General features: G+C 46.8%; 1 protein-coding gene across 1 annotated transcript; it reads left to right on the top strand.

Annotated features, from left to right (window-relative positions):
- Positions 1–1,513: 1,513 nt before the first annotated feature.
- On the top strand, positions 1,514–23,841 carry DNASE1L3 (deoxyribonuclease 1 like 3; the record flags this gene model as incomplete). The annotated part of the gene is made up of 8 exons (XM_021695028.2): positions 1,514–1,958; positions 9,094–9,182; positions 12,848–12,937; positions 13,734–13,846; positions 16,360–16,472; positions 19,440–19,597; positions 23,346–23,442; positions 23,737–23,841. Coding segments are annotated over exons 1-8 (906 nt in total), but the record flags the coding sequence as incomplete, so codon positions are not given.
- Between the last annotated feature and the right edge of the window lie 5 nt (positions 23,842–23,846).

Here is a 23,846-nt window from a genome sequence, read left to right on the forward strand (position 1 = left end):
AGATTTTATTTATTTATTTGAGAGAGAGAGTGAGAGAGAGAGCACAAGAGGTGGGGAGCGGGAGAGGGAGAAGCACACTCCCCGCTGAGCAGGGAGCCCGATGCGGGACTCGATCTGGGGACTCCAGGATCATGACCTGAGCCGAAGGCAGTCGCTTAACCAACTGAGCCACCCAGGCGCCCCAATAATTTTTTTGTTTTTAAGTAATCTCTACACCCAACATGGGGCTTGAACCCACAACCCTGATATCAAGAGTCCCATGCTCTACTTACTGAGCCTGCCAGGCACCAGTAAACACTAAGTAATTTTAATAAATTAAACTTCTAAAACACTGTTAACCCAAAATTCTTATAAATGTTCCAGAACTGTGCATGAATTTAGAAAGGTTTCAACGTAAAGTCACAAATCTAAATCAATCTCCCTAACTACACAGTTAATGTTGGAGTTACAAGATTGTCAGTTAAATAGGCCAAAATCTCTCGTATATTACAAGTTCATAAAATGTGCATATGTACAAATTCCTTCTTAAAGGGCATGAAAAGCATGTACCACACTCAATTCTAAACCATCCTCCGGTTAGGAGATGCCGATTTGCCAAGGAAGACGATCATCACCCTTTTCCCCGGAGATTCAGAGAGGCCTGTTGTCGACACCAGGGAGCTGCATCTCATAGGAACTCAGGAAACCATTATTTCCTTCCCTGTGTTATTTGGGGTTATCTCCTTAGGACACCTGAGCGTGCTTGGCCAGAGATTTTGGCCAGGATGCTGCCTGGACGTGTTAGTGATGTATGTGTGGTCTTCCCTTTTCCTGCCCATTGCTTCAAGAGGGGGTGGCCCAGAGATCCCAACACTGGCTTCCAGTTATTCTCATTACCCACCTTCTTCACAGAAGAATTTTCCTTGCCAAAGTCTGCAAATCTCACCAAGGGCTTATGACTTGACTGGATTTTGCATTTCAGATAGTCCCATCTCCATGCCCACCTCTCTAGAACTCACTTCACTTGGGTTGAAATCCTACAGTTCTTGAAAAACCTTCCTTTCTTGGGGTCATTCATCTCTCACAAACATTAAGATAGTATCTGGTTGAACCGTGGATCTCTCCAGGGGCTTTCATTGGCTCTTTGTCCATCGAGTGCAAGGACATTTGACCGACCCGTTCCAGCAGACTAGAAATTGCGCTCCCTGGCAACACATCGCTAGCGTCTGGAGTGTTAAACTGCAAATGGTAAAATTGCCTAAAACGTGATGTAACTCAAACCAGAGTTGACCTTAATTATGCCCACCAGGGCAATTAGAGAGTTGGAGTCTGGGTGTGTCCAGCGGACAGCTGGTGGCTAAATCCCAGTAAGGACAGAAAACCTGGCAGGATTTCCCACTGACCCCTGCCCCACCATCACCCCCGCCCCCAGAAGGCGCCCTCAGCCCAGCTGCCCTCCGGGGTGGACCGCTTCCGAGTCATCCATTCTCAGGAAAAGGCACATGGCATGCCACCTCAGGGTTGATGAACAGATGTCACAGCTGGTTCCCGGTTGGGATCTGAGAGACTTTGCAGGGGATGGTCCCTCGATTAAGCAGGCCGATTTCCTCACCAGAGTGACAAAAATAGGGGCTCCTAAAAGGGGCTCCCTTTTCTGCATTTCCTTGGGGAATGAAACCCATGATCTTCAGTTCCTCAGAGAAGTGAAAGTAGCAACATGGAATCCAGTCACTCCTGTTATCTGCAGCCTTTATAAGTCAGCTGAGCCCGAGGAGGTGGCCCAGAGCCCGCGCACGCCAGACATCGCTGTCCTCTCGTGAAGCCCGAGCCGAGCCAGGATGCCTCAGCCGCCGGCCTGCCTTCTGCTTCTCTTCCTGTCCATCACCAGTGCCCTGGCCCTGAGGCTCTGCTCCTTTAACGTGAGGTCCTTTGGGGAAGCCAAGAAAGAAAACAAGAATGCCATGGATATCATCATGAAGGTGAGACACCCCTCCTGTCAGAAAGAGTGCTGGACACCCCTCACGCCATCTCTCTGCTTTCAGATTTGAAGAGACTCGGGAGAAATGTCACTGAAGTTGTCTCTAGGTAGCAGCTGACTTGGCATTCGGTCACAACCCTGACAGCAATAATGCCAATAGCCACATCCCCTCTCTGGGCTTCATGTCACCCTCCGAACATGAGGGGTGCTCAGGAGCTATGACGGTACCCCCCTGTGGGACTGTTTGGGGGGAATATGTGAGTTGGTAAATGTAAAGCTCCTAAAACAGTATCTGGCTTCTAGTAAGCTCCAGGGAGGGGCTGGCTATTACTATCATGTTGATCACCATTTACTGAATGCCCCTGCCGGGCACTACAAATACACAATTTCATTTCATCACCCTTGAGAAGGAGGGTCATTATCCCCCAGGAAGAGATGAACAACAAAAGGTGTAGTGACCTCACGTAGGTGGTGGGTGGGTGGGTGGAGGGGAGCTGGGATGCCAGCCCAGCCTGGTCTTTTTATCCATCAATACAGCACAGACTTTTTCGCTTTCTCTTCTTTCACTTTTCTTTTTCTTCTCTTCTTTTCTTTCTTTCTTTCCTTCCTTCCTTCCTCTCTCTCTTTCTCTCTCCCTCTTCCCCCTCTCTCCCTCCTTCTGCACCTTCCACCCCATCAACCTTTTCCCAACTACCAATTCTAATCTTTCTCTCCACTTAGATAAAACTTCCCTTGGGCAATATGACCAAGGTCTGGAGTCGCTGCTCACGTTTCTTTCTTTTTTTTTTTTTTTAAAGATTTTATTTATTTATTTGAGACAGAGAGAATGAGAGAGACAGAGAGCACATGAGAGGGGGGAGGGTCAGAGGGAGAAGCAGGCTCCCCGCCGAGCAGGGAGCCCAATGCAGGACTCGATCCAGGGACCCCAGGATCATGACCTGAGCCGAAGGCAGTCGCCCAACCAACTGAGCCACCCAGGCGCCCACAGTCATCTTTTTTTAGATTTTATTTATTTATTTGAGAGAGAGAATGAGAGAGAGAGAGCATGAGAGGGAGGAAGGTCAGAGGGAGAAGCAGACTCCCTGCTGAGCAGGGAGCACGATGCGGGACTCGATCCCGGGACTCCAGGATCATGACCTGAGCCGAAGGCAGTCACCTAACCAACTGAGCCACCCAGGCGCCCGCTGCTCTCGTTTCTCTGGAGTCAGCTGACTCTCTTTACCCAACAGGTTAATTTATCTTTGATGATGCTGGGAGCTGAAACCTTTCCCAGGGCTCTGTCTGGGTATTATCGCCTTAGAAAACCGTGGGGGCACCGTGGTATGGTAAGAACCCGAGGAGCCCTGGGTTCAGATCCTGCCCAGCAGCTGTGTGAGCGAGCTCAGGAATTCCCTTCTCCTCCCTGAGCCTCTGGGCCTTTCAGAAAGTGGGCCTTACACAACCTGTAGCGCCAGTTGGCAGAGAGAACTCAAGGTGTGGAAGGGCCCCAGGAGAGCCTGGGACCAGGCAGATGATTACAGAGCCACCACTGTTGGTATTAATACACGAAATGGATTAGAGCAAGGACTACATGTTCTGTTCCCATTCAGACTGCCCTCCCCCTGGCTGGCCTGCCCTTTGGATGGTACCCAAGGCCTTCCAGCACTGGTCGTTTAACCAAAACAGCCATGCCCAACCTGTGGGAGCCAAGACTCCCTGACTCAACAGGGAGCTCTGATGCACCAGGAAACTATTTTCCCTGCTTCCTCACACAAGGGCGCATGGAGCCTGGGTACCTCTGAGTTCCCAGGTGCCCATCACCTTCCTCACTTATTCTACCCAGGAAAAGTCATCACAGTCTCAAGAGGCTGTCTTTTGGTTCTTGGAGATTCCATCCTTGGGGCCCTACACTCACACCTCCCCTGAGCTGCCGTGTCCTAGAAGGCCGACTGACGGACGGCCCATCACCCCAAGCACCAAGCGTGTGGGAAGTCTCTGTCAAGGACTCCTTACCGAACCCTGTTGCTGCAAAACCATCCCGTAAACAGAGGCCATCCCCAAACACTGCCAGAGCCACCGAGGGCACTTACAGTGAAACCTGAACCCAGACATTCAGGGCAGTAATATTCACAGGGCCTTATGTCTGAGCACCTGCTCTAGGCCAGGGATTTTATATTCTTCTTTACTTATTTATTTATGTGAGAGAGAGAGCAAGAGAGAGGAGCAGAGGGAGAAGCAGGCTCCATGCTGAGCGGGGAGCCTGATGTGGGGCTCAGTCCCAGGACACCGGGATCATGACCTGAGCTGAAGGCAGACGCTTAACTGACTGAGCCCCCCAGGCGCCCCTCTGTTCTTATTTAATATTATGGCATAGATGGCACTGCCCCCACTTTGTAACTGAGAAGGCAGACTCAGAATGCTGAAGTGCCTTACCCAGGATTCCCTAGCGGGTAAGCGGAAGAACCAGGATTGAATCCAGCCATATGACCCAACCCTATTAGAGAAGATGCCTTGTCCACCCTTCCATACTGGCTTGATCACTTCGGAGATGAGCCCAGCTTCATCATGCTGTTGTCATTATGACCTTCACTGGGGAGGTTGGAGAGTGAGGGAGGCCTGTCTTCTCCCTCTTGGGTTTGCTGGCCGGCACCACAAGCAGTTCTCCAGATGCCAAACCCTGCCTGGGCAAGGCTGCTTCTGTCCCCTCCCTCAGTTTGTGTCCTTAAAGTGCAAAGTTCGTTCATCCCCCAGATACTCACTGAAGGTAGGCCATGTGCCAGATGCCCCGAGGCACCGGGGATGAGACGGTGGACTTGGTAAGCATAGTCTCCCACAGCACATTGTACTTATAATTTCAGGAGTGCTTACTGTGGGCCAGGTCCTTAATGTGCAGCATCCAAGTTCAGCCTCACAACCCCTCGGATTGCCTTTTGCAGATGGGCAAGTGGAGTTCAGAGAGGAGAAGGACATAGTCCCGGGTCATGGAGCCAGTAAGTGTGAGAGTAAGGATGGGGACCCAGGCCTAACTGACCCTATCTGGGCTCTTTCCCCTCCCATGCTGTGCTGCCCCCTGTTTAGAGGCACAAAAGAGGGCTTCATAGGCCACTCTTGGCCCCAAAGTCTTCATAAGACTTCTCTAGACTGTCCCTCTGCTCTCCCCAGGCCCACTCACAACACAACGCCGCTTGCTGGGAACCCCTCACTGTTGGCCGTGCTCAACCTCTACTCCCTCCCTCTGTGAACAGTCAGGAAAATCTTGAGTTTCAGGTCTGGGAGGGCCTTCTGGGGGCCCCCCATCTTTGGAGCTTCATTCTGCAGACATAGAGTCAGGGGAGATATATTTTTCCTGGCCTGAAACTGGGGCAGGGAAAACATGTATCAGTTATAGATCTGAAAAATGAGTATTTAATCACTGTGGGGAAAATGCTCACAACATCACATGAGGCTGGAAACAAACAAACAAACAAACAAACAAAACAACAAGACCCATACTGTGTGATAAACATTGCCACTGTTTGTGGAGCATCTTTTCCGTGCCAGGAACTGGACTGAATGTTTTACATCCATCATATCCTTTAATGCCCATGACAACCCCATGAAGAGGATATTGCCTCAGTTTACAGATAAGGAGTCTGGCGGGTTCGGGGAGCTTAAGTGACTTGCTCAGGGTCACACAGCTGGTGAGCAATAGAGTCAAGATATGAATCTAAGGCCATTTGATTCAGTTAACAGGCTAGTTATTTTGATGTCATTTTGTAAATATGTGTAAGTAGAGAAATCATGTGAAAAGTGTCTGAGTGTTGGGTTTACAGGTCATCAGATGATTTTTTATAGTCTTTTCTGTATTTTTCAAATTTTCTATAATAAGCAACATTATTTTTATAATTAGGAAACTGTAGGGGTGCCTGGGTGGCTCAGTCGTTAGGCGTCTGCCTTCGGCTCAGGTCATGATCCCGGGGTCCTGGGATCGAGCCCCGCATCCCTGCTCCTCGGGAGGCCTGCTTCTCCCTCTCCCACTCCCCCTGCTTGTGTTCCTGCTCTCGCTATCTCTCTCTCTGTCAAATAAATAAATAAAATCTTAAAAAAAAAAAAAAAGAAAACTGTAACAAAATTATTTTTTAAAGGACTGGCTAGGAAATTTATTCCCATTTTTCTTTACAATGCCATAAAGAAGAGTTAAATACACGGAAGGTATTTGTGCTTTATAAACTTGGCTCAACTGGTTCCAGTATGGCTCCCTGTCCCTCCCTCCCTCCCCCTCCCTCCCCTCGCTCCTTGACTCATGCCAGATGCTGTACAGTTGGGAGTAAAGCAAGGCCTAGCACGTTGCCTGGTACGTAGCACGCCCCTGATAAAATTTTGTTGGATGGATAAGCAAATGAATGGATAGATGGGTGGGAGGATGGATGGCTAGATAAGGGCCAACCAGTTAAAGTTATAGGTTTCATCCCAAGGAGAATGCTGACGATGAGATCTTGAGCCATTGCTCACCACAGTGTAGATTCCAGTCTATAGGAAATGTTCCCAGAGGTTCAGAGGCAAGTACCCAAGGGAAGTGGAAATCTGCTAGAGTAACTGCTGGAGATGTGGAGCTCTGGAGTGTTCGTTGTGTGGGCAAAAGGGTTGTAAGCAGGGAATCTAAAAGCTCAACGCTTCAGCTCAGGAAAGGGAGTCTGAACCCTCGTCCATTTTTGCCCTCCACCTATGGATTGCATTGAAAAGGGAGGAGGAGGAACAATTGCAGGAATATGATTTCCTTGGTTGTTGAGCATAGTGGTCAAGAGGGGCTGTGTAGTAGAGGATCCCATTATTCATATCCACACGATGTTCAGATTACTTAGCCACGCTGAGCCTGAGTCCCAACGACACAATGGGGATAATAAGAGGACCTGCATCGAAGGTTTATTATAAAAATTCAATAAGTTGATGATAAGAGCTAACATTTATTTTTTTTTTAAGATTTTATTTATTTATTTGACAGAGAGAGCACAACCAGGGGGAGTGGCAGGCAGTGAAACCCGAACCCAGACATTCAGGACAGTGATATTTACAGAGCCTCGTGTATGAGCACCTGCTCTAGGCCAGGGATTTTATATTCTTTACTTATTTATTTACGTGAAAGAGAGAGCAAGAGAGAGGAGCAGAGGGAGAAGCAGGCTCTCCACTGAGCAGGGAGCCCGATGTGGGGCTCGATCCCAGGACCCGGGATCATGACCTGAGCTGAAGGCAGATGTTTAACCGACTGAGCCATGCAGGCGCCCTGCAGTCTTCTTTTTTAAATAACACTTTAATATTTTTTAATTAGAAAGGTATAATTTTTTAAAATTATAAATTTATAATTTCTAAATTAATTTTATTAAGTAAAAAATAGTCATTAGGGACTATTTTGAAAATATAGAAACATATAAAGAAGTGTTATCCCATCACTGGAAGATAAGAGCTATTGGCATTTAGGGCATTATGGGCATTTTTCTATGCAAAAATAAATACATAAATTTGTATCTGTTTTTCAGCATGGAGACTACCCTATATCATCAGTTTTGTATCCTGCTTTTATATCAGAACCATTTCACATGTTGTTAATATTCTTTATTTGTTTTGTTAATATTCTTTATTTATTTTGTTAATATTCTTTTAAAACATTACTTTTTTTAAAGGGGGGAGGGGCAGAAGGAGAGAGAATCTTAAGCAGGCTCCACGCCCAGCGCAGAGCCCGACATGGGGCTTGAAACCACATCCCTGAGATCATCACTTGAGCTGAAATCAAGAGACAGACGCTTAACGGACTGAGCCACTGAGGCGCCCATAAACATGACTTTTAATGCTATATAATGCCCTATGCTATCTTTCATTTAATGCTTTCCTATTTGGGGTTACGTAGGTTGTTTCCAATTTTGTGGTTGTTGTTGTTAAAATGCATCTTCCTCTTTGATCTGTACAAGTAATAATAATAGCAATAATAATTTATTGTGTGCCTCTTACATGGCACTGCTCGAGGTAACCATTTAATCCCCCAGCAACCCTGTAAGGGAATAACTATCATCATTCCAGTCTATAGATGAGGACACTGAGAGGCAGAGAAATAGTAGATATTTCATTACAATAGAAGACCTTCCACGAGGTGGGAAAACTAGGCCAAAGGGTAAGTATATTCTCTAAGGCTTTTGATAGATACTTTAAAGAGTATTTTTTAAAAAGATTTTACTTATTTTTAAGTACTCTCTAAACCCAGCGTGGGGCTCAAACTCACAACTCTGAGATCAAGAGTCACGCGCTCCACCAACCGAGCCAGCCCGGCGCCCCTCGGTATATATGTGAAGGTGCCTTCCAGAAAGGTCTGACAGTGACAAGTGACTAAATCAGCAGGCTGGCTTGGTGGCCAGACCCAGCTCTCCCTGGTATTTTAACAGCGTGGTGGGCTTTGTAGTCACACGAACCTGAGTTTAAATCCTGACTCTACTATCTATATACTGGCTGTGTGAATTCAAACTTTTCACTCAATCACTCTGAGCCTGGTTTCCTCCTATGTTTAGCGAGCTAATAATCATAGTCATGTCGCAGAGTTGGTGAGGCTCAGAGTAGGCTCACGTTAGCCCTTAGAAATTTTATTATTATAATTTTGTTGCCAGGTGAACTGGGGAGACCCATATCCAGCCGTATACCTCTCACTAAGAGCTTAATAAATATTTATTATTGTTATTGTGATTATTCAAGCAAAGCCAAGATATAGGATGTGTGGTCATGTGATCATAGGCTCTGGATTTGGATTGCCTTGATTTGCATTCTGTCTCAGCCACTTTCTAGCTGAGTGACTTTGGGTAGTTTACTTGACTTCCCTGGAGCCCCCAGGCTCCACATCTTTACGATGGACATAACTGGGGTGCCTGGCTGGCTCAGTTGGCGGAGCTTTCAACTCTTGATCTCACGATTGTGAGTTCAATCTCTACTTTGAGCGTAGAGGTTAAAAATAAAATCTTTAATAAAATAAAAAGGACATAACGATATTACCTACTTCAGGAAGTTCCTCACTTGTTTCAGCAATGAAGTTAATTACTTTAACAAAACACCAATCCTATACTTAAAACACAGTGCCCAATAAAAGATTTTATTATCTGTAGATTATTTACCTGAAACATCTGGGAATTCTGTCTCTGCAGGTCATCAAACGCTGTGATATCATACTCCTGATGGAAATCAAGGACAGCAACAACATGATCTGTCCCACACTGATGGAGAGACTAAATGGGTAAAGATGGGGCGGGGGGAGGGCTGGACCCCCTGCAGGCTCAAGGTCAAGTGCAAGGGCACCTGAAAAGCCCCAGGAACTGAAACTAGCGTGAAAGCCAGCAGTTGCCCTGACCACCAGGTCACATGGCCAACACTGCCCAGGCTTCCAACTCCACTAACTGCAGTCCTGAGAACTTTTGACTGGCTAGTTTTAATATGAGAAAGCAAAATAGAGGAAACAGATGAGGAGCCAGGACAGAGAAAGAAACGAAAGAGACAAGAGGCTGAAATGAGAACTACTGTCATAAGGAAAAGATTGAGTACAAATATGAAGTTATGATACGCCCACAGGCTGGAATATTATGTAGCCATTAAAAAGCATGTTCAGTACAGAATAGGTTCGAGCTAAATATTCCAGCATGGAAAGACAGCTGCAGTATATTGAAAAAAGCAGGTTCAGAACTGTAGGTAGAGTAGCCCATTTCAGTGATCACATTACACTATGCATGAATAAGAGTGTGTTTGAGTTTGCATGGGCATAGAGGAAAGAACGGGAGGATGCACTCCACACTGTTAACAGTGGTTACTTCTGGGCCAGGGGGTGGGTGTGATTGTAAGACCACTGTGGACAGGGTCAGTGAAGAAATGGGGAACATTTACTTTTTACTTTATATATTTCTATATGACTTGAATATTTCACAAAAAGTCTGAATTGATTTTATAACTTCAAAAAACCCCAAAATATAATGTCCTCAAATAATCTTTGATTACACTGGATTATATTTATGATTTATATTCATTCTCAAAGAATAATCAGCAAAGCCACCCACCTGAAAATCACCCCAAAGTGAGTCAAAAAGGCACATTCAAGAACCGCCAGTCTATTGAATGAGAATGTCTGTGGGATCCCTGAGAATAATCTTCATCTAAATAACCTTCCCGGGTGATTCTGATGCACTCCAATTTTTAAAAACTTCTAATATAATGTTTCTTTTGTACATGCACAGTAAGATTACACCACAAACTAGTGTATACAATAATATGTACCAAGTAACTCAATTATGTCAAAAGAAAAACAAAACAAAAAACATTTAAAAGATTCAAAAGCAGTGAACCAAACGGTTGACCAAGGCTCTCTCAGAGTAAAAATTACAAGGAATTTAAATGTGATGTCTTCTATATATTTTCTGTATTTTCCAGGTTTTCTACAATGAGAATGTTATACCTCTTTTCCTTTTTCTTATGAAACATTTTAAACATCCTTAAAAGCACAGAGAAAATGCTAACAACCAACCATGTAATCTACCATCCGGTACATCTGGTCATCATTATACTTTTATAATTAAGAAAACTCGCATTTTTTATTTATTTATTTATTTATTTATTTATTTTATTTATTTTTTTTTTTTTTTAAAGATTTTATTTATTTGTTTGACAGAGAGAATGAGAGAGAGAGCACATGAGAGGGGGGAGGGTCAGAGGGAGAAGCAGACTCCCTGCCGAGCAGGGAGCCCGATGCGGGACTCGATCCAGAGACTCCAGGATCATGACCTGAGCCGAAGGCAGTCGCTTAACCAACTGAGCCACCCAGGCGCCCTCGCATTTTTTAAAAAAATAAATGAATGGTCAATCCAGCCTCATTAGTGTCCAGCCTTGGACACTCTCATTTACACAGAGGCCTCTGCGGCTGGCCTCGCCCCTCTCTGGGCCTCAGTTTCTCATCTAAAAATATGTTTTCGCCTCAGTGGTTGTAGATCTGATCTTTGACAATAGAAAAGGGAGTTTAGCACAAGGGCTAGGCACCTACACTTGTCTCATACCACTTGTGTTTGGATCTTGGCCCTGCTATGCCTTTGAGCACATTACTCAACCTCTTTGTACCTCATTTTCCCTGGCTAATAATGGAACCCATCTTCCTGGGATGTGGCAGTGATTAAATCCTGCATATAACTGGTTGGATTGTGCCTGGCACATAGTAGGGATCAGTAAGTGCTGGTGGTGTCTATTACTAGTAAAAGGAGGAAAATTATGATGGCAGATGGTGGTCCAGAGGGCCACGTGTAACGGCTACCATCGATACCCTAACTACATGCCAGGCATCCTGTTAATCAATTTATGTGTGCTATTTCATTTACTCCCACAACAACTTTGTAAGGTCGGTACTATTAATGCTTCCCTTATAGCTGAGGGAACTGAGGCACAGAGAGGAGGGACCTGCCCAAGTCCCCCCAGCCGGTAAATGGTGGAGCTTACCTTTGGACCCGGGTCATGTCTGACTTTAAAGCTGTTGCTCTATTCTGAGCCTCCTCAGTCTTCCATAGAGGGGCTCTGGTCAGTTTTCAGAAGTATGGGAGAGCAGGGGGCTCCAAGCCCCTCCCCACAGCCAGCCCGGATGGGGTCTTCCCACCCTCACTGCTCTCAGTTCTCCCCAACCTCCCTAGACTGTGCCAAGGACTCCAGGCAGACGCAGGCCTGTTTGTCCCCTTATCTCCCGTAAGCCAGGAGGGGCCTTAGTCGCCTCACAGCTGAGTCATTGTAAGCAGTTTGCCAACCCAAAATTTGGCAGGCGAGATTTGGAACAAGGCCAGCTTTCCCAAACTGGAAGCCTAGTAGAATCCACTGTCCATACTTCTCAGGCCCCAGTGGCCGGATCTGCCTTAGAGGATGTATCTGCACTCCCAGGAATTTCTGCAGGGCCTCAGTTGGCTCCTAAAGACCCCTTCTGCTATTTTTCAACCGAACCTGAGAACATGCCACAGCTTAGATATGCCCTAGATCTTCGTGTGTGAATGGAGTAAAACCGTGTCAGGCTCTGCCCGGGGTGGAGTTACCAGCAGGCTTGGCAAGCACACGGAGGGTCCATTTCCCTGGTATAAATGAGGGGTACAGTTAATGGGACTTCACAGCTGTATCTCTAGCCCCCAGGACATAAACCATAGCTCATTTGAAGATTTTATTTATTTACTTGACAGAGAGAGACACAGCGAGATAGGGAACATAAGCAGGGGGAGTGGGAGAGGGAGAAGCAGGCCTCCCGCTGAGCAGAGAGCCCGATGTGGGGCTCGATCCCAGGACCCTGGGATCATGACCTGAGCCGAAGGCAGACGCCCAACGACTGAGCCACCCAGGCGCCCCCATAGCTGATTTGAAATCATAGTTCCAGGACTTGTGAGAAAATGTTTGGGGGTTTTCAGAGCAGGAGTGAATGTCCAATGAAAATGGTACTAGGAATCCTGCCTATGAGAAATGTTCAGGGGTAATGCAGGGACAGGGTAACCTGAGTATGAGGTCAGCCCCAGCCATAAGCCAGAGTGGGATTTGGGGCTGATTCTGACTGAATCTTCTATGGTCTCAATAATGTCCCACAGGTGCAGGCCAAAGCATGTGGATTTGGGGTATGTAGGATCTGAGCTCAAATCTCAGCTTTGCACCTGCAAACTATAAAAAATGGGTAACAATACTACCTACCTCCTAAGGGCAAGAGATAATGGCTGTAAAGATCCTGAGAGATGTCACATTCATAGTCGCTGGTGGCCCTTCTCATTAGACTCTAAGGTTATGATGAATAGCAGCCTTTCTCCATGATGCCATTGGCAATATGGACACAGATTGGAGAGAGGGGAGCATGCAGCAGGGGAATGCTTACTTTTTTAAGATGCAATGTAAAATCTTTATGTTTTCTAGAAACTCAAGAAGAAGCATAAAGTACAACTATGTGATTAGCTCTCGGCTTGGAAGAAACACATATAAGGAACAGTATGCCTTTCTCTACAAGTAAGTATAATCTCTGTTTCCTGGGACATGATTCACTTATAAATGATGACTATGAATTGAATCAAAATGCATCTTTTTTTTAAGATTTTATTTATTTTTTTGACAGAGACACAGAGAGAGAGGGAACACAAGCAGGGGGAGTGGGAGAGGGAGAAGCAGGCTCTCTGCTGAGCGGGGAGCCCGATGCGGGGCTCGATCCCAGGACCCTGGGATCATGACCTGAGCCGAAGGCAGACGCTTAACGACTGAGTCACCCAGGCGCCCCGCATCTCTTTTCTTCAAAACCAAATTTGGATCTCTAATGATCTCTAACCAGTTCTCAATATTGATCAAAATAATTGCTGTCAAATTGAGGCCGAAGCAAAGCATTATCTCCTCAAACTAAAGCAGCTTCCTGACACCGAATTTGTTGGTTGACTCAGGGGCTGCCTCGTCTGCAGGGTCAGTTCTTTATCCTTCACAGTCAAGTCCTAGCCCAGGGATAGAGACCTGAGCTGCCCAGCATGGTTGACTCTGAAACTTCATAGTCTTGCCTTCTTCCTACCAGTAATTTGTTCTAAGTCTGAACATTAACTTGTGGGTGCCCCAAATAACTGGGACTGTTCAGATCACCAGCTTTCAAAGGGCTCTGGCCATTGAGAAGAATTGACAGAAACTTGTTCTCGAGCGAAAGATCCCTTGCAGGGCAAGAGCCTGCCTGGGGGGCTAATAAAGACATGTGCTATGTCTCTGCTTCCTGAATGAAGTAAGAAGGCAACTGACTCAACTGGAAGGGCTTCCTTTTTTTTATTTCTAGGGAAAAGCTAGTGTCTGTGAAGAAACGCTACCTCTACCATGACTATCAGGCTGGAGACTCAGACGTGTTTTCCAGGGAACCCTTTGTGGTCTGGTTCCAGTCACCCCACACCGGTGAGACCCACAGGCCCCTCTTGCGCATGATCTTCCTGTGATCGCACGAATGGACAGTAGCCCTGAGTGTGAGCTGGGGTCCCAGGGTTTGCACAGCATCGTTAGGGAGGCATTAGACTTGAGATGGCCATTAAGAACGTCTAATATTTGAATGCTGAGGATGTAGCCTGGCTTCTCAAAATGCCATGACTCAAGACCTCCTCAACCTGGAACCCACGTTCTGAAATCAGTGATAACTCCACTCTCTTTGGAGCATTTAGGCTGATGGAAATTATTTACCACAATTCTTCAGTCCCAATCAAATACAAAGTCATTAAAAAAAAATCCCAGTGATGGCTAGCAGAGATGAACCCCCAACCTAGAGCCTCCCTGTCCCTCCACCCCACCCTCCCCCTCCAATCTCCTCCACAGACTGGGTGTAGAGAGGAAATCCAAATGATTGCACCTTTGAACTTAGACAACTACACTTGCATAAGCCACCAATAATTATTGATCCCTGATTAGTGCTAGGTTCCTGTAATCGTTGCAACACCCTGCAGGGGAGGACCTAGGATTATCTACACTTTACATTTGAGGAAGCCGAGGTTCAAACAAGTGGAGTCACTTGCCCAAGGTCACTCAGTAGCTCTTGAAATGAATGAGCGGGGTTGTAACCCAAGCCACTATCTTGGGCGCCCACACTCTTAAGCACTGTGCATCTCTAAATGGAAAGTCAAGAATTAATTTGATTTACAGATTGGAGCTATATGGAATCAAATATTTTTTTCAGTACCTACCACATGCCAGGCTCTGTTCCAGGCACTGGACAAGACAGACAAGGTCCCTGTCCTAGGGAAGTTATGTTGTAGTGGGCAAGACAGATACTGACCAAATAAGTATATGCAGAGCTGTACATAATGCACACCCACATATATATTACACAGATATAAACAGCCTGAATGAGGAAGGTAACTATTTCTGTCCTGGCTTAATTAGTACTTCAGGAAAACAAACATGGAAGAATGGTGGAGGAAATTTCCAGTAGAAAAAGAGAAGGAGGTGGGGGCTGTTTAGGGCAGAAATGCCCTTCAAAGAGCATGTGTAATAATCACCTTTGTCGTGCACATGATTCTCACTTGGCTAACCAGACAGTATTTGGAGAGCACCCCACACCTTCTCGAAGAGAGTCTTCAGTTACGCATAGCTAAACATTGCTAAACAAACCTGTTTGTCTTGAGCATCCACCTTTTCACCCTTCTCCTCCCCTCCTCCCCGAGGATGGCACCGCAGCCATGCCCTGTTTGGAATTTTCTCTCTTGCACAAGGAAACATCCTTACGTCCCCTCTATTTGAGTGAGCCATTCATTTATCATTTCTTTCCTTTATTCATTCATTCATTCAATCATGTATTCAATCAACAAACATTTTGGAGTCCCTCCCATGGGCCAGGTGCTATGCTAAGTGCTGGAGCCAAGAGGGTGAGCAAGACAGAGCTTTGGTTCCAGTGGGCCAAACTAAGAAGCACAGCAAGTAATTTCAGAACACGAAGGAAGTAAAAGCAGGGTGCATTCCATGGTGGGGTGAGGGGCCCGCCTTAGATGGGGTAGGCCACAGATGGCCTCTTCAGGGTGACATTGGGCTGTGACTTGAAGAAGCCAATCACAGAGAGCTGTGCGAAGGGACATTCCAGGGGGAGATCCCAGTGAGCACACACAAGCTCACAGGGGGGGAAGGGGTGGGGGTGTTTAGGGGGACCAAAGAGAAGATGGGGAGTGGAGTAGAGGCCTGAGGAGGAGAGGGGGGAGATAAGGCTGGTGGGTAAGTGTGGGGTCCTGGAGACAGGCTTCCTGATCTGAGTCCTGACTCTCCACTGTGTGACTTGAGCAGTGACCCCCACCAGCCTTCAGCTCCTGAGTAGGAGCGGGGACCCAGGCACTGGGCAAGGAAAAGCCCAGGGAAGAGGCGTTCAGAACACGTCAACTGCCCCTGGCAGGTGGGCAAGGCATGGTTCCCAGGCTCACCACATTCCCTGATGCAGGCTTTCTCAGTCCCTCCTGGTGGGGGAAAGTTTTCAGATATTTCACAAAAAGCTGCTTTAAAAAAACCCATAATTTTAGAAGGGCTTTTTTTCCAGATTATAAAAGAAGCATAAACTGACAAGCCTCAATATTTTTTATATCAGAAAAAACGTTTTTCTTTGGTACAAAAGCCGAAGAGGCTTCTTATTTTTTAAAAAAGTAGAAAATACCATTTTTCAAAAAATGAGAAAATAAAAACACCCACAATGTCAGCAAGGAGGCCTGTCTACCAGCTTTCTCTTAGCCAGGCAGTTGAGTGGGTGAAAAGAAGCTTTCAAGTGCTGAAAACAGTGGCCCAATGGTCCCAAGAACATTCACATCTCAGCCACCGGCTGGACCCTCTAGAAATGAGGAGACCCAGACAGCGCAGTCCCGTTTCCCAGGAGCAGTGTTCATGGAACCTGCTCCTGTTCAGGGAAGTGTGCATGTGACCTCCGCCTCTTTCCTGTTCCTCAGTTGTCAAGGACTTCGTGATTGTCCCCCTGCACACCACCCCTGAGACCTCCGTGAAAGAGATTGATAAGCTGGCTGATGTCTACTGGGACGTGAAACGCCGTTGGAAGGCGGAGGTGATGACCTTCTCTGTCTGTTGAACTCCCATCTAGCTGAGGCAGAATCCAGTTCTGGGAAGGGATGAGCGACTCCCCGGGAGGGCAAGTGGGGGAAGACATGTGCAGCCAACCACCCTGTTAGAGCCTCATTTTAGGCCTTACCTCAGCCTTAAATATCCTTCTTGCTAAACCTGCCTGGGTACCACCCACGTGGGTCTCGGCAATTCATACAGTGCTCCAAATCACCGAGTGAATAGCTGGTGCGAGGCCCTATGCTGAGGCTGGACATGGACAAGTTCGTTTAATGCTCCCAATAACCCCACGACTAACTACCTTTATCATTCTCTCTTTGCAATGATAACAGTGAGACACACAGAGGTCAGGAGTCCTTCATGGCAAGGGACAGACTCTCAAATTGGTTCCTGAAAAGGGAGGTGCAATTTATTGGTTCATGTAACTAAAATGTCCAGGAGTAGGTCCGGCATAGCTGGATGCAGGGCTCAGGCAAGGTAATCAGGGCTTGGCTTGTCTCTTTCTTTCCATCTCTTAGCCCTCGTTTCCTCTGGGGTGGCCTCCACCTTTGGGATGGCAAGATGGCCACCAGCAGCTTCCAGCCCACCCACATAATGCAGCAAGTGCCCCAGAGTGGAGTCCCATTGGCCCTGATTGGGTCACATGTCCATCCCTGAACCAACCACAGTGATCAAGGGGGTTGAGAAACTCTGATTCGTTAAATCTGTGTGAGCTTCAGCCCAACCTCACAGACTGAGGTGAAGGAGGGAAGTCCTTTCCCCAAGAATCTAGGGGTGCTATCTAGGGGGCTATATCCACCGTCCTTCTTGACCTCAATTATTTCCTCATCTGGAAAACAGCGATGCTACCCCTCCGTGGGTCTGAGGGTCTGTGAAAGCTCTTGGCAAATAAGGAAGTGTTCCCCAGGGCTCTTCCTCCTCTTTCCTCCTTTTGGGATGTGACTCCAGTGACAGCCCCCACCTTCAGTCCCACCGTCCAGAGTGCAACATGAGTCAAGTAAAGTGGGGACACAGAGCTAGGACATGGAGAGCACGAGGTGTGTGATTCATTGCTTATTTGTAAAAAGCCAGGCAAGAGAAAGACTCATTCATTCCTAAAATTTTGATTTCTTTGACATTTAACAAGAATTTATTGAGCATTTCTTCAATGTCAGGCACTAGGGAGGCATTGATGGCACAAGAGTGAATAAGAGGGGCTACTCTTGTGCTGAGGGCCTTCAGAGAGGCAGATCAGCATTGAATTCTTGACTTTACCACTTGAGCCAACGAGTGGAGTGGTCTAGAGCGGGTCGCTTTATCCCTCTATCCTGTTTCCACAGGGATTAAACGTCCATTCTACCTCCTAGTGTTTATCATGAGATTTAACTTAAACTTTATGAAACATTTTTTTAAGATTTATTTATTTATTTGAGAGAAAGAGGGAGCAGGGAGGGGAGGAGCAGAGGGGGAGGGACAAGCAGACTCCACGGTGAGCACAGAGCCAGACGTGGGGCTCCATCCCTGGACCCCGAGATCATGACTTGAGCTGAAATCAAGAGTTGGATGCGTAACCTACTGAGCCACCCAGGCACCTCAACTTTATGAAACATATAATGCTTGGCCTGACACATAATGCATGCTCAGTAAATCGTGCCTATAACAATAGGAGCTGGTGGCCCCTCGGGTTAAGGATGACATCTGTCCTCAGCCGCACCCATCAATCTCAGGGAAAACCATGATCTCTGAGGTCAAAATAAAATGTTTTTGAAGAAAACTCCAAAGTCAGCAACAGCCCCAAACAATAACACCAACAAGGAAATCTGACACTTCCTCTGGATTGAGGAATATTAAAATTTTGTTACAAAAGCTCTGTAGGGAAAAACACTTTTAAGATAGAAGGTTCTGTTGGTGGCCTCAGGGCAGGGGTAGACAACTCACTCTATCACCCCCTCCCTTTCAGGCTCTTCCCACTTCCTCAGTAGAGAGAATTTCCACAGGAGTAAGTTCCCAACCTCTAAACAATAGAAGAGAAAGCATGGCGCCAAAGCTCTCATACCACCTGAATTCATCTTTCCTGCTTGGAAACAAAAGGCGTTGATTCATTCATATATTTATACCCTACAGTAGTTTGAGCCAGAAAGATTTGAGGGAATAAGTGAGCTGGATTCTTTTATCCCCACCTAACTCAGCATGCTGAATAATACGGACGCGGTGACTAAGAACAGGAGGGAAGGGTTACGGCAAACGTCCTCCTGCCCAGTGACAACACCTTCCCTTGTACGTCCTCACCTGTCAAATACTTATCCAAACTGTGACTCCATTTTCAACTTTAAAAACCAAGAAGAAATCCGGGCACCTGGGTGGCTCAGTTGATGAAGCGTCTGCATTCGGCTCAGGTCATGACCCCGGGGTGCTCGCTTTCCCTCTGCCCTTAGCCCTGTTTGTGCTGGTGTGCGCTCGCTCTCTCTCAAATAAATAAATAAAATCTTTAAAAAAAAAAAAAAAAAGAAATGAAGAAAGATCTTGTATTAATTTGCCAGGGCTGCCAAAGACTGGGTCATTAAAACAACAGAAATGTATTCTTCACAGCTCTGGAAGCTGGATGTCCAATGTCAAGGTGTCAGCAGGATTGGTTTCTCCTGAAGCCTCTGTCCTTGGTCTTCCCTCTGTGTCTCTCTGTGTCCAATCTCTTTTTATGAGGACACCGGTCATATTGGATTAGGGGCCACCCATATAACCTCATTTTACCTTGGCCACCTCTTTAAAGGCCCTCTCTCCAATACAGTCACATAAGGTATTGTGCATTAGGACTTCAGTATATGAATTTGGGGGTGGGGGTGGGGAGGACACAATTTAGCCTGTCACAGAACCCACTGTTTACTGGGCATGGGAGGTGGAGTCATTGCTAGCAGTTCTAAGGAAAAGTATTTGGCAATAATACCCAGAAGGTGACGATTCCAAATAACTCTTTCAGAATTTCATTTTCATGGGTGACTTCAACGCCGGCTGTAGCTATGTCCCCAAGAAGGCCTGGAAGAACATCCGCTTGAGGACTGACCCCAGGTTTGTTTGGCTGATAAGGGACCAAGAGGACACCACGGTCAAGGGGAGCACCAGCTGTGCATATGACAGGTAAGACTCATCTGCCCGACTCAGGCTAGCCCATGCAGTGCTTGATATGCTTCAGGAAAGGCGCCCCCCTCAGGGCGGAGGAAGAACCCTGTTGCAGTGCTGAGTCAATTAGACTTCAGGCCCACGTATCGGGTACTTGTGCAGTGTGCAACATGCATGACCATGACTGGGAGCCCTGAGCATTGTGGCTTAGCAGTGGCTAGTGCAGGCCTAACTTCAAATCCTGCCTCTCCCACCCCAGGTCTGTGACCGAGAGACTTAAGCTCTGTGTGTCTTTGCTTCTTGGCCTGTAAAACGGAGACTGTAGTCGAGCCTCATTCTGGAACCATGAGGAGGAGGAGATGAAGTAGTATATGTCTTCTCACACAATGCCTGGCAGATGATAAGTGTTCCACACATTCACCGGCTGTTAATTATTTCATCACGAAGACATACCAGAATTTAGTCACTCAAGTCCCCTGTCACTGAGCTTAGGTTATTGCCAAGAGTTTGCGAGCATAAGCACTGCTGAAATGGACATTCCATATGAGACCAGTAGAAGAGTATTTATAAAGCTCTTGCTATACATTCCTAAATGCAAATACATACCTTTAGATAACAGCATTCTCGGGGCACCCGGCTGGCTCAATGAGCGGAGCACGCGGCTCTTGATCTCGGGGTGTGAGTTCAAGCCTCATGGTGGCTGTAGAGCTTACATTAAAAAAAACAGTATTGTAAAATCTCCCTGGGGATTTTCAGTCAGCTTTCACTTTTGCTCCTTAAACCGGGAGGTGTGGGAGGCACTCGAAGCATGTGAATGTTCCTGATCTTCCCATCTGTAGCAGAACCCGTGGCGGCTGCGGTTCCCAGAGCTCGGCCTTCCTCCAAGGAAGCACCAGATGGCTTCTGCCAGAAGACAGTTGTTCTCACTTCTCTAGTTTTGAGGTCAGGCTTTCACTTCCATCCCATGACCTCCTTTGTTCCTCTTTGGAGCTTTCAGGGCTGGTGTGTTCTTTGCAGAAGTCTCTGCTCCGGCTCCTGAGAGTGGAAAGCGCCCTAGCATTGGGGAAAGCAGACAGAGGCGGGAAGGCAGGAGCCTGGGCTCCCCGGTGCCTGCGCTCCCACTCTGGCTTTGAGGGCTTGTCAGCAGAGCGGGTTGGAGACGGCCACTCGCCCACTAGCCTGCTTGCACATGCCGTGTGTGCGGCCTTGGGCAGGTCAAGTCCCTTCTGCGGCCCCATTCTCCCCTGGCCAACAAGGGAGAGGTGATTGAAAATAATGAAGCAGTCGGGCTCCCTGCTCGGCAGGGAGTCTGCTTCTCCCTCTGACCCTCCTCCCTCTCATGCTCTCTGTCTCTCATTCTCTCTCTCTCAAATAAATAAAAATCTTTAAAAAAAGAAAATAATGAAGCAGAACAGTGCATCACGGGGAAGGATGCTCACAGTAGATTAGGTGGGGTGGGGGAACAGGTTAAAAGAGGTATTTCCTAAAAGAACCTCAGGTTTAGACACATATGCCAAAGGATGGCAGGATCACCTGTGATTTTTTCAAAGATTAATTTTTCATTTGTTCCTCTGGATTTTCTGTTTTCCAGACCAGCATATATCTTTTATTATTTTTTTTAAAGATATTTATTTATTTATTTGACAGAGACAGAGAAAGAGAAAGAGAGAGCACAAGCAGTGGGAGTGGCAAGCAGAGGGAGAAGCAGGCTCCCCTCTGAGCAAGGAGCCTGACACGGGGCTCCATCCCAGGACCCCAGGATCATGACCTGAGCCAAAGGCAGACGCTTAACTGACTGAGCCACCCAAGCATCCCTCTTTTATGTTTTTTTAAAGGGGATATAAATTTCTGGGGCGCCAGCCTGGCTCAGTTGGTAGAACATGTGACTCTTGATCGCGGGGTCTGAGTTCGAGCATGGAGCCCACTTAAAAAGTTAAAAAAAATTTTTTTTAGGGCGCCTGGGTGGCTCAGTTGGTTAAGCGACTGCCTTCGGCTCAGGTCATGATCCTGGAGTCCCAGGATCGAGTCCCGCATCGGGCTCCCTGCTCGGCAGGGAGCCTGCTTCTCCCTCTGACCCTCCCCCCTCTCATGTGCTCTCTGTCTCTCTCATTCTCTCTGTCTCAAATTAAAAAAAAAAAAAAAAAAAAAAAAAATTTTTTTAAATAAAAGGGATAGGGGCACCTGGGTGGCTCAGTCGGTTAAGCCGCTGCCTTCGGCTCAGGTCATGGTCCCAGGGTCCTGGGATCGAGCCCCGCATCGGGCTCCCTGCTCGGCAGGGAGCCTGCTTCTCCCTCTGCCTCTGCCTGCCTCTCTGCCTACTTGTTCTCTCTCTCTCTCTGTCAAATAAATAAATAAAATCTTAAAAAAAAAAAAACACAAAAAATAAAAGGGATATACATTTCTAGTAAGGGGAGTAAGATGAAGTGGTCTCAATTCCGGTCTTTGTTCTGTGTTCAAATATTTATTTACCTCCCATGAGCTGTTCGCTGTTGGACACAAAAGATGGCAAGCACTGGCCTGTGCATGGAGCTGCCTCGGGAAAGCCTTCAACCATCAGCTGAGCTGCCCACACACGTCCCTAGAAGTCAGAAACGGGGGGGCCTTAACTATGTAGCTCTTGAGTCTCTGGGTCTGAAGGATGGCTTGAAGAAATCTCCAAGCGAATGTGAAGAGTTTACTTGTGGACTGAGTTCAGAGTTAACCACGGTGGGATTGGTAGCAAACACAGGAAACCAAATCAGCCCAGTTGGAATCAGGAAAAGCTCAGTGGATAGTCATGACCTGGCAGTTTGACTCACCTTGTCCTTCCTCACTCAGTCCGTTGGGGCCATGCAGATCCCAAATGCGTCACTCCACTTGGGATAGGTTAGAGTCCATGGTTCCAAAACTCATTTAACTACCATCTTCTCAGTCTTTGCTGTCACTACAAAGCACTGTACTATGGTTTTTCCTGTATTTGTCTATAAATTCATTCATTTCTAATGAAGTAAATTAATTTTCAAAGGAAATTTCATGCTAAGGTAAGAAAATAACATCATTAGTCATAAATCGAAAATAACTAAAAAAAATAAGCCCAGTGAAAACCGAACAATGTTAAATTCTGCCTTAATTATCTTGCTTGCAGAGTGCTTGGTGATTGTAGCCTGCCCTGTCTTGGTCAAAATGGGAGCCTAGGTGGTTATTAAAGATAATCCAGGGGCACCTGGGTGGCTCAGTGGGTTAAGTGCCTGCCTTCAGCTCAGGTCATGATCCCAGGGTTCCTGGGATCGTGCCCTGCATCGGGCTCCCTGCTAAGCAGTGAGTCTGCTTCTCCCTCTCCCTCTGCCCTCCACCCACCCCGCCCCATGCACACTCCCAAACTCTCTCTAGTAACTAAATAAAACCTTAAAAAAAAAAAAGATAAACCAGCACCTTTCTCCATAATAAAAGTGAAAAATAATTGCAAAGGGAACAACATTCTCAGTATGTAAGTCATTGCTCCACGGTGTGGTGTCCATGTTTCATATAAAATCTTCTCTTCCACCTTCAGGGCTACTGTCCACACAGGGAAATGCTGTGTGGGGGCCCACAGGGCTCCAGCAGGGGATGATCCAATTTCCCCAGTCTTAGATACTGTCCTAAGGATCACAGCACCAGGCCTGGGCTTTGAACATCACACGAAAGGGCCAGGCTGCTCAGCCAATTCCAGATGTCAAACAGGAAACTTGGTTTGTTTCAGAAATCAACAAGGTGAATTAATGGGCCGGTCTTCTCTCCCTTTCTCTAGGATCGTGCTTAGAGGACAAGAGATCATCAGCTCTGTTGTTCCCAAATCAAACAGCACCTTTAACTTTCAGAAAGTTTATGAATTGACCGAAGACGAGGTACAGCTGCCCTCTTTGTCTTTCTGTGCCACTATCCTGGGAAGATGGGCTGGTGTCATCCTTTGAGGCCGCCACTGGAGATACAACATCGGGCCATTGGTCCCCGAGTCTCAAAGTCAATGACCCTGTGGCTTGAAGACCTGTCTAAATTTCTGATTGAGCTGGTCCAAGGATGATGCTCACTAGTGTGTGTTCTGTTGCATGACTTTAGGGGTTTTATCTTCCCACCTTGAGCCTGAATTTGTTCATCACTAAAATGACAGTGTCCTAACTCCCAAATTCATCTCTTGATAGGCCTTGGATGTCAGTGACCACTTTCCAGTTGAGTTTAAACTACAATCTTCAAGGGCCTTCACCAATAGCAAGAAATCTATCTCTCCAAAGAAGAAAAAGGTCTGTCACTC

Source organism: Neomonachus schauinslandi, chromosome 1, assembly GCF_002201575.2.
Source record: "Neomonachus schauinslandi chromosome 1, ASM220157v2, whole genome shotgun sequence".
Classification (NCBI taxonomy): domain Eukaryota; kingdom Metazoa; phylum Chordata; class Mammalia; order Carnivora; family Phocidae; genus Neomonachus; species Neomonachus schauinslandi.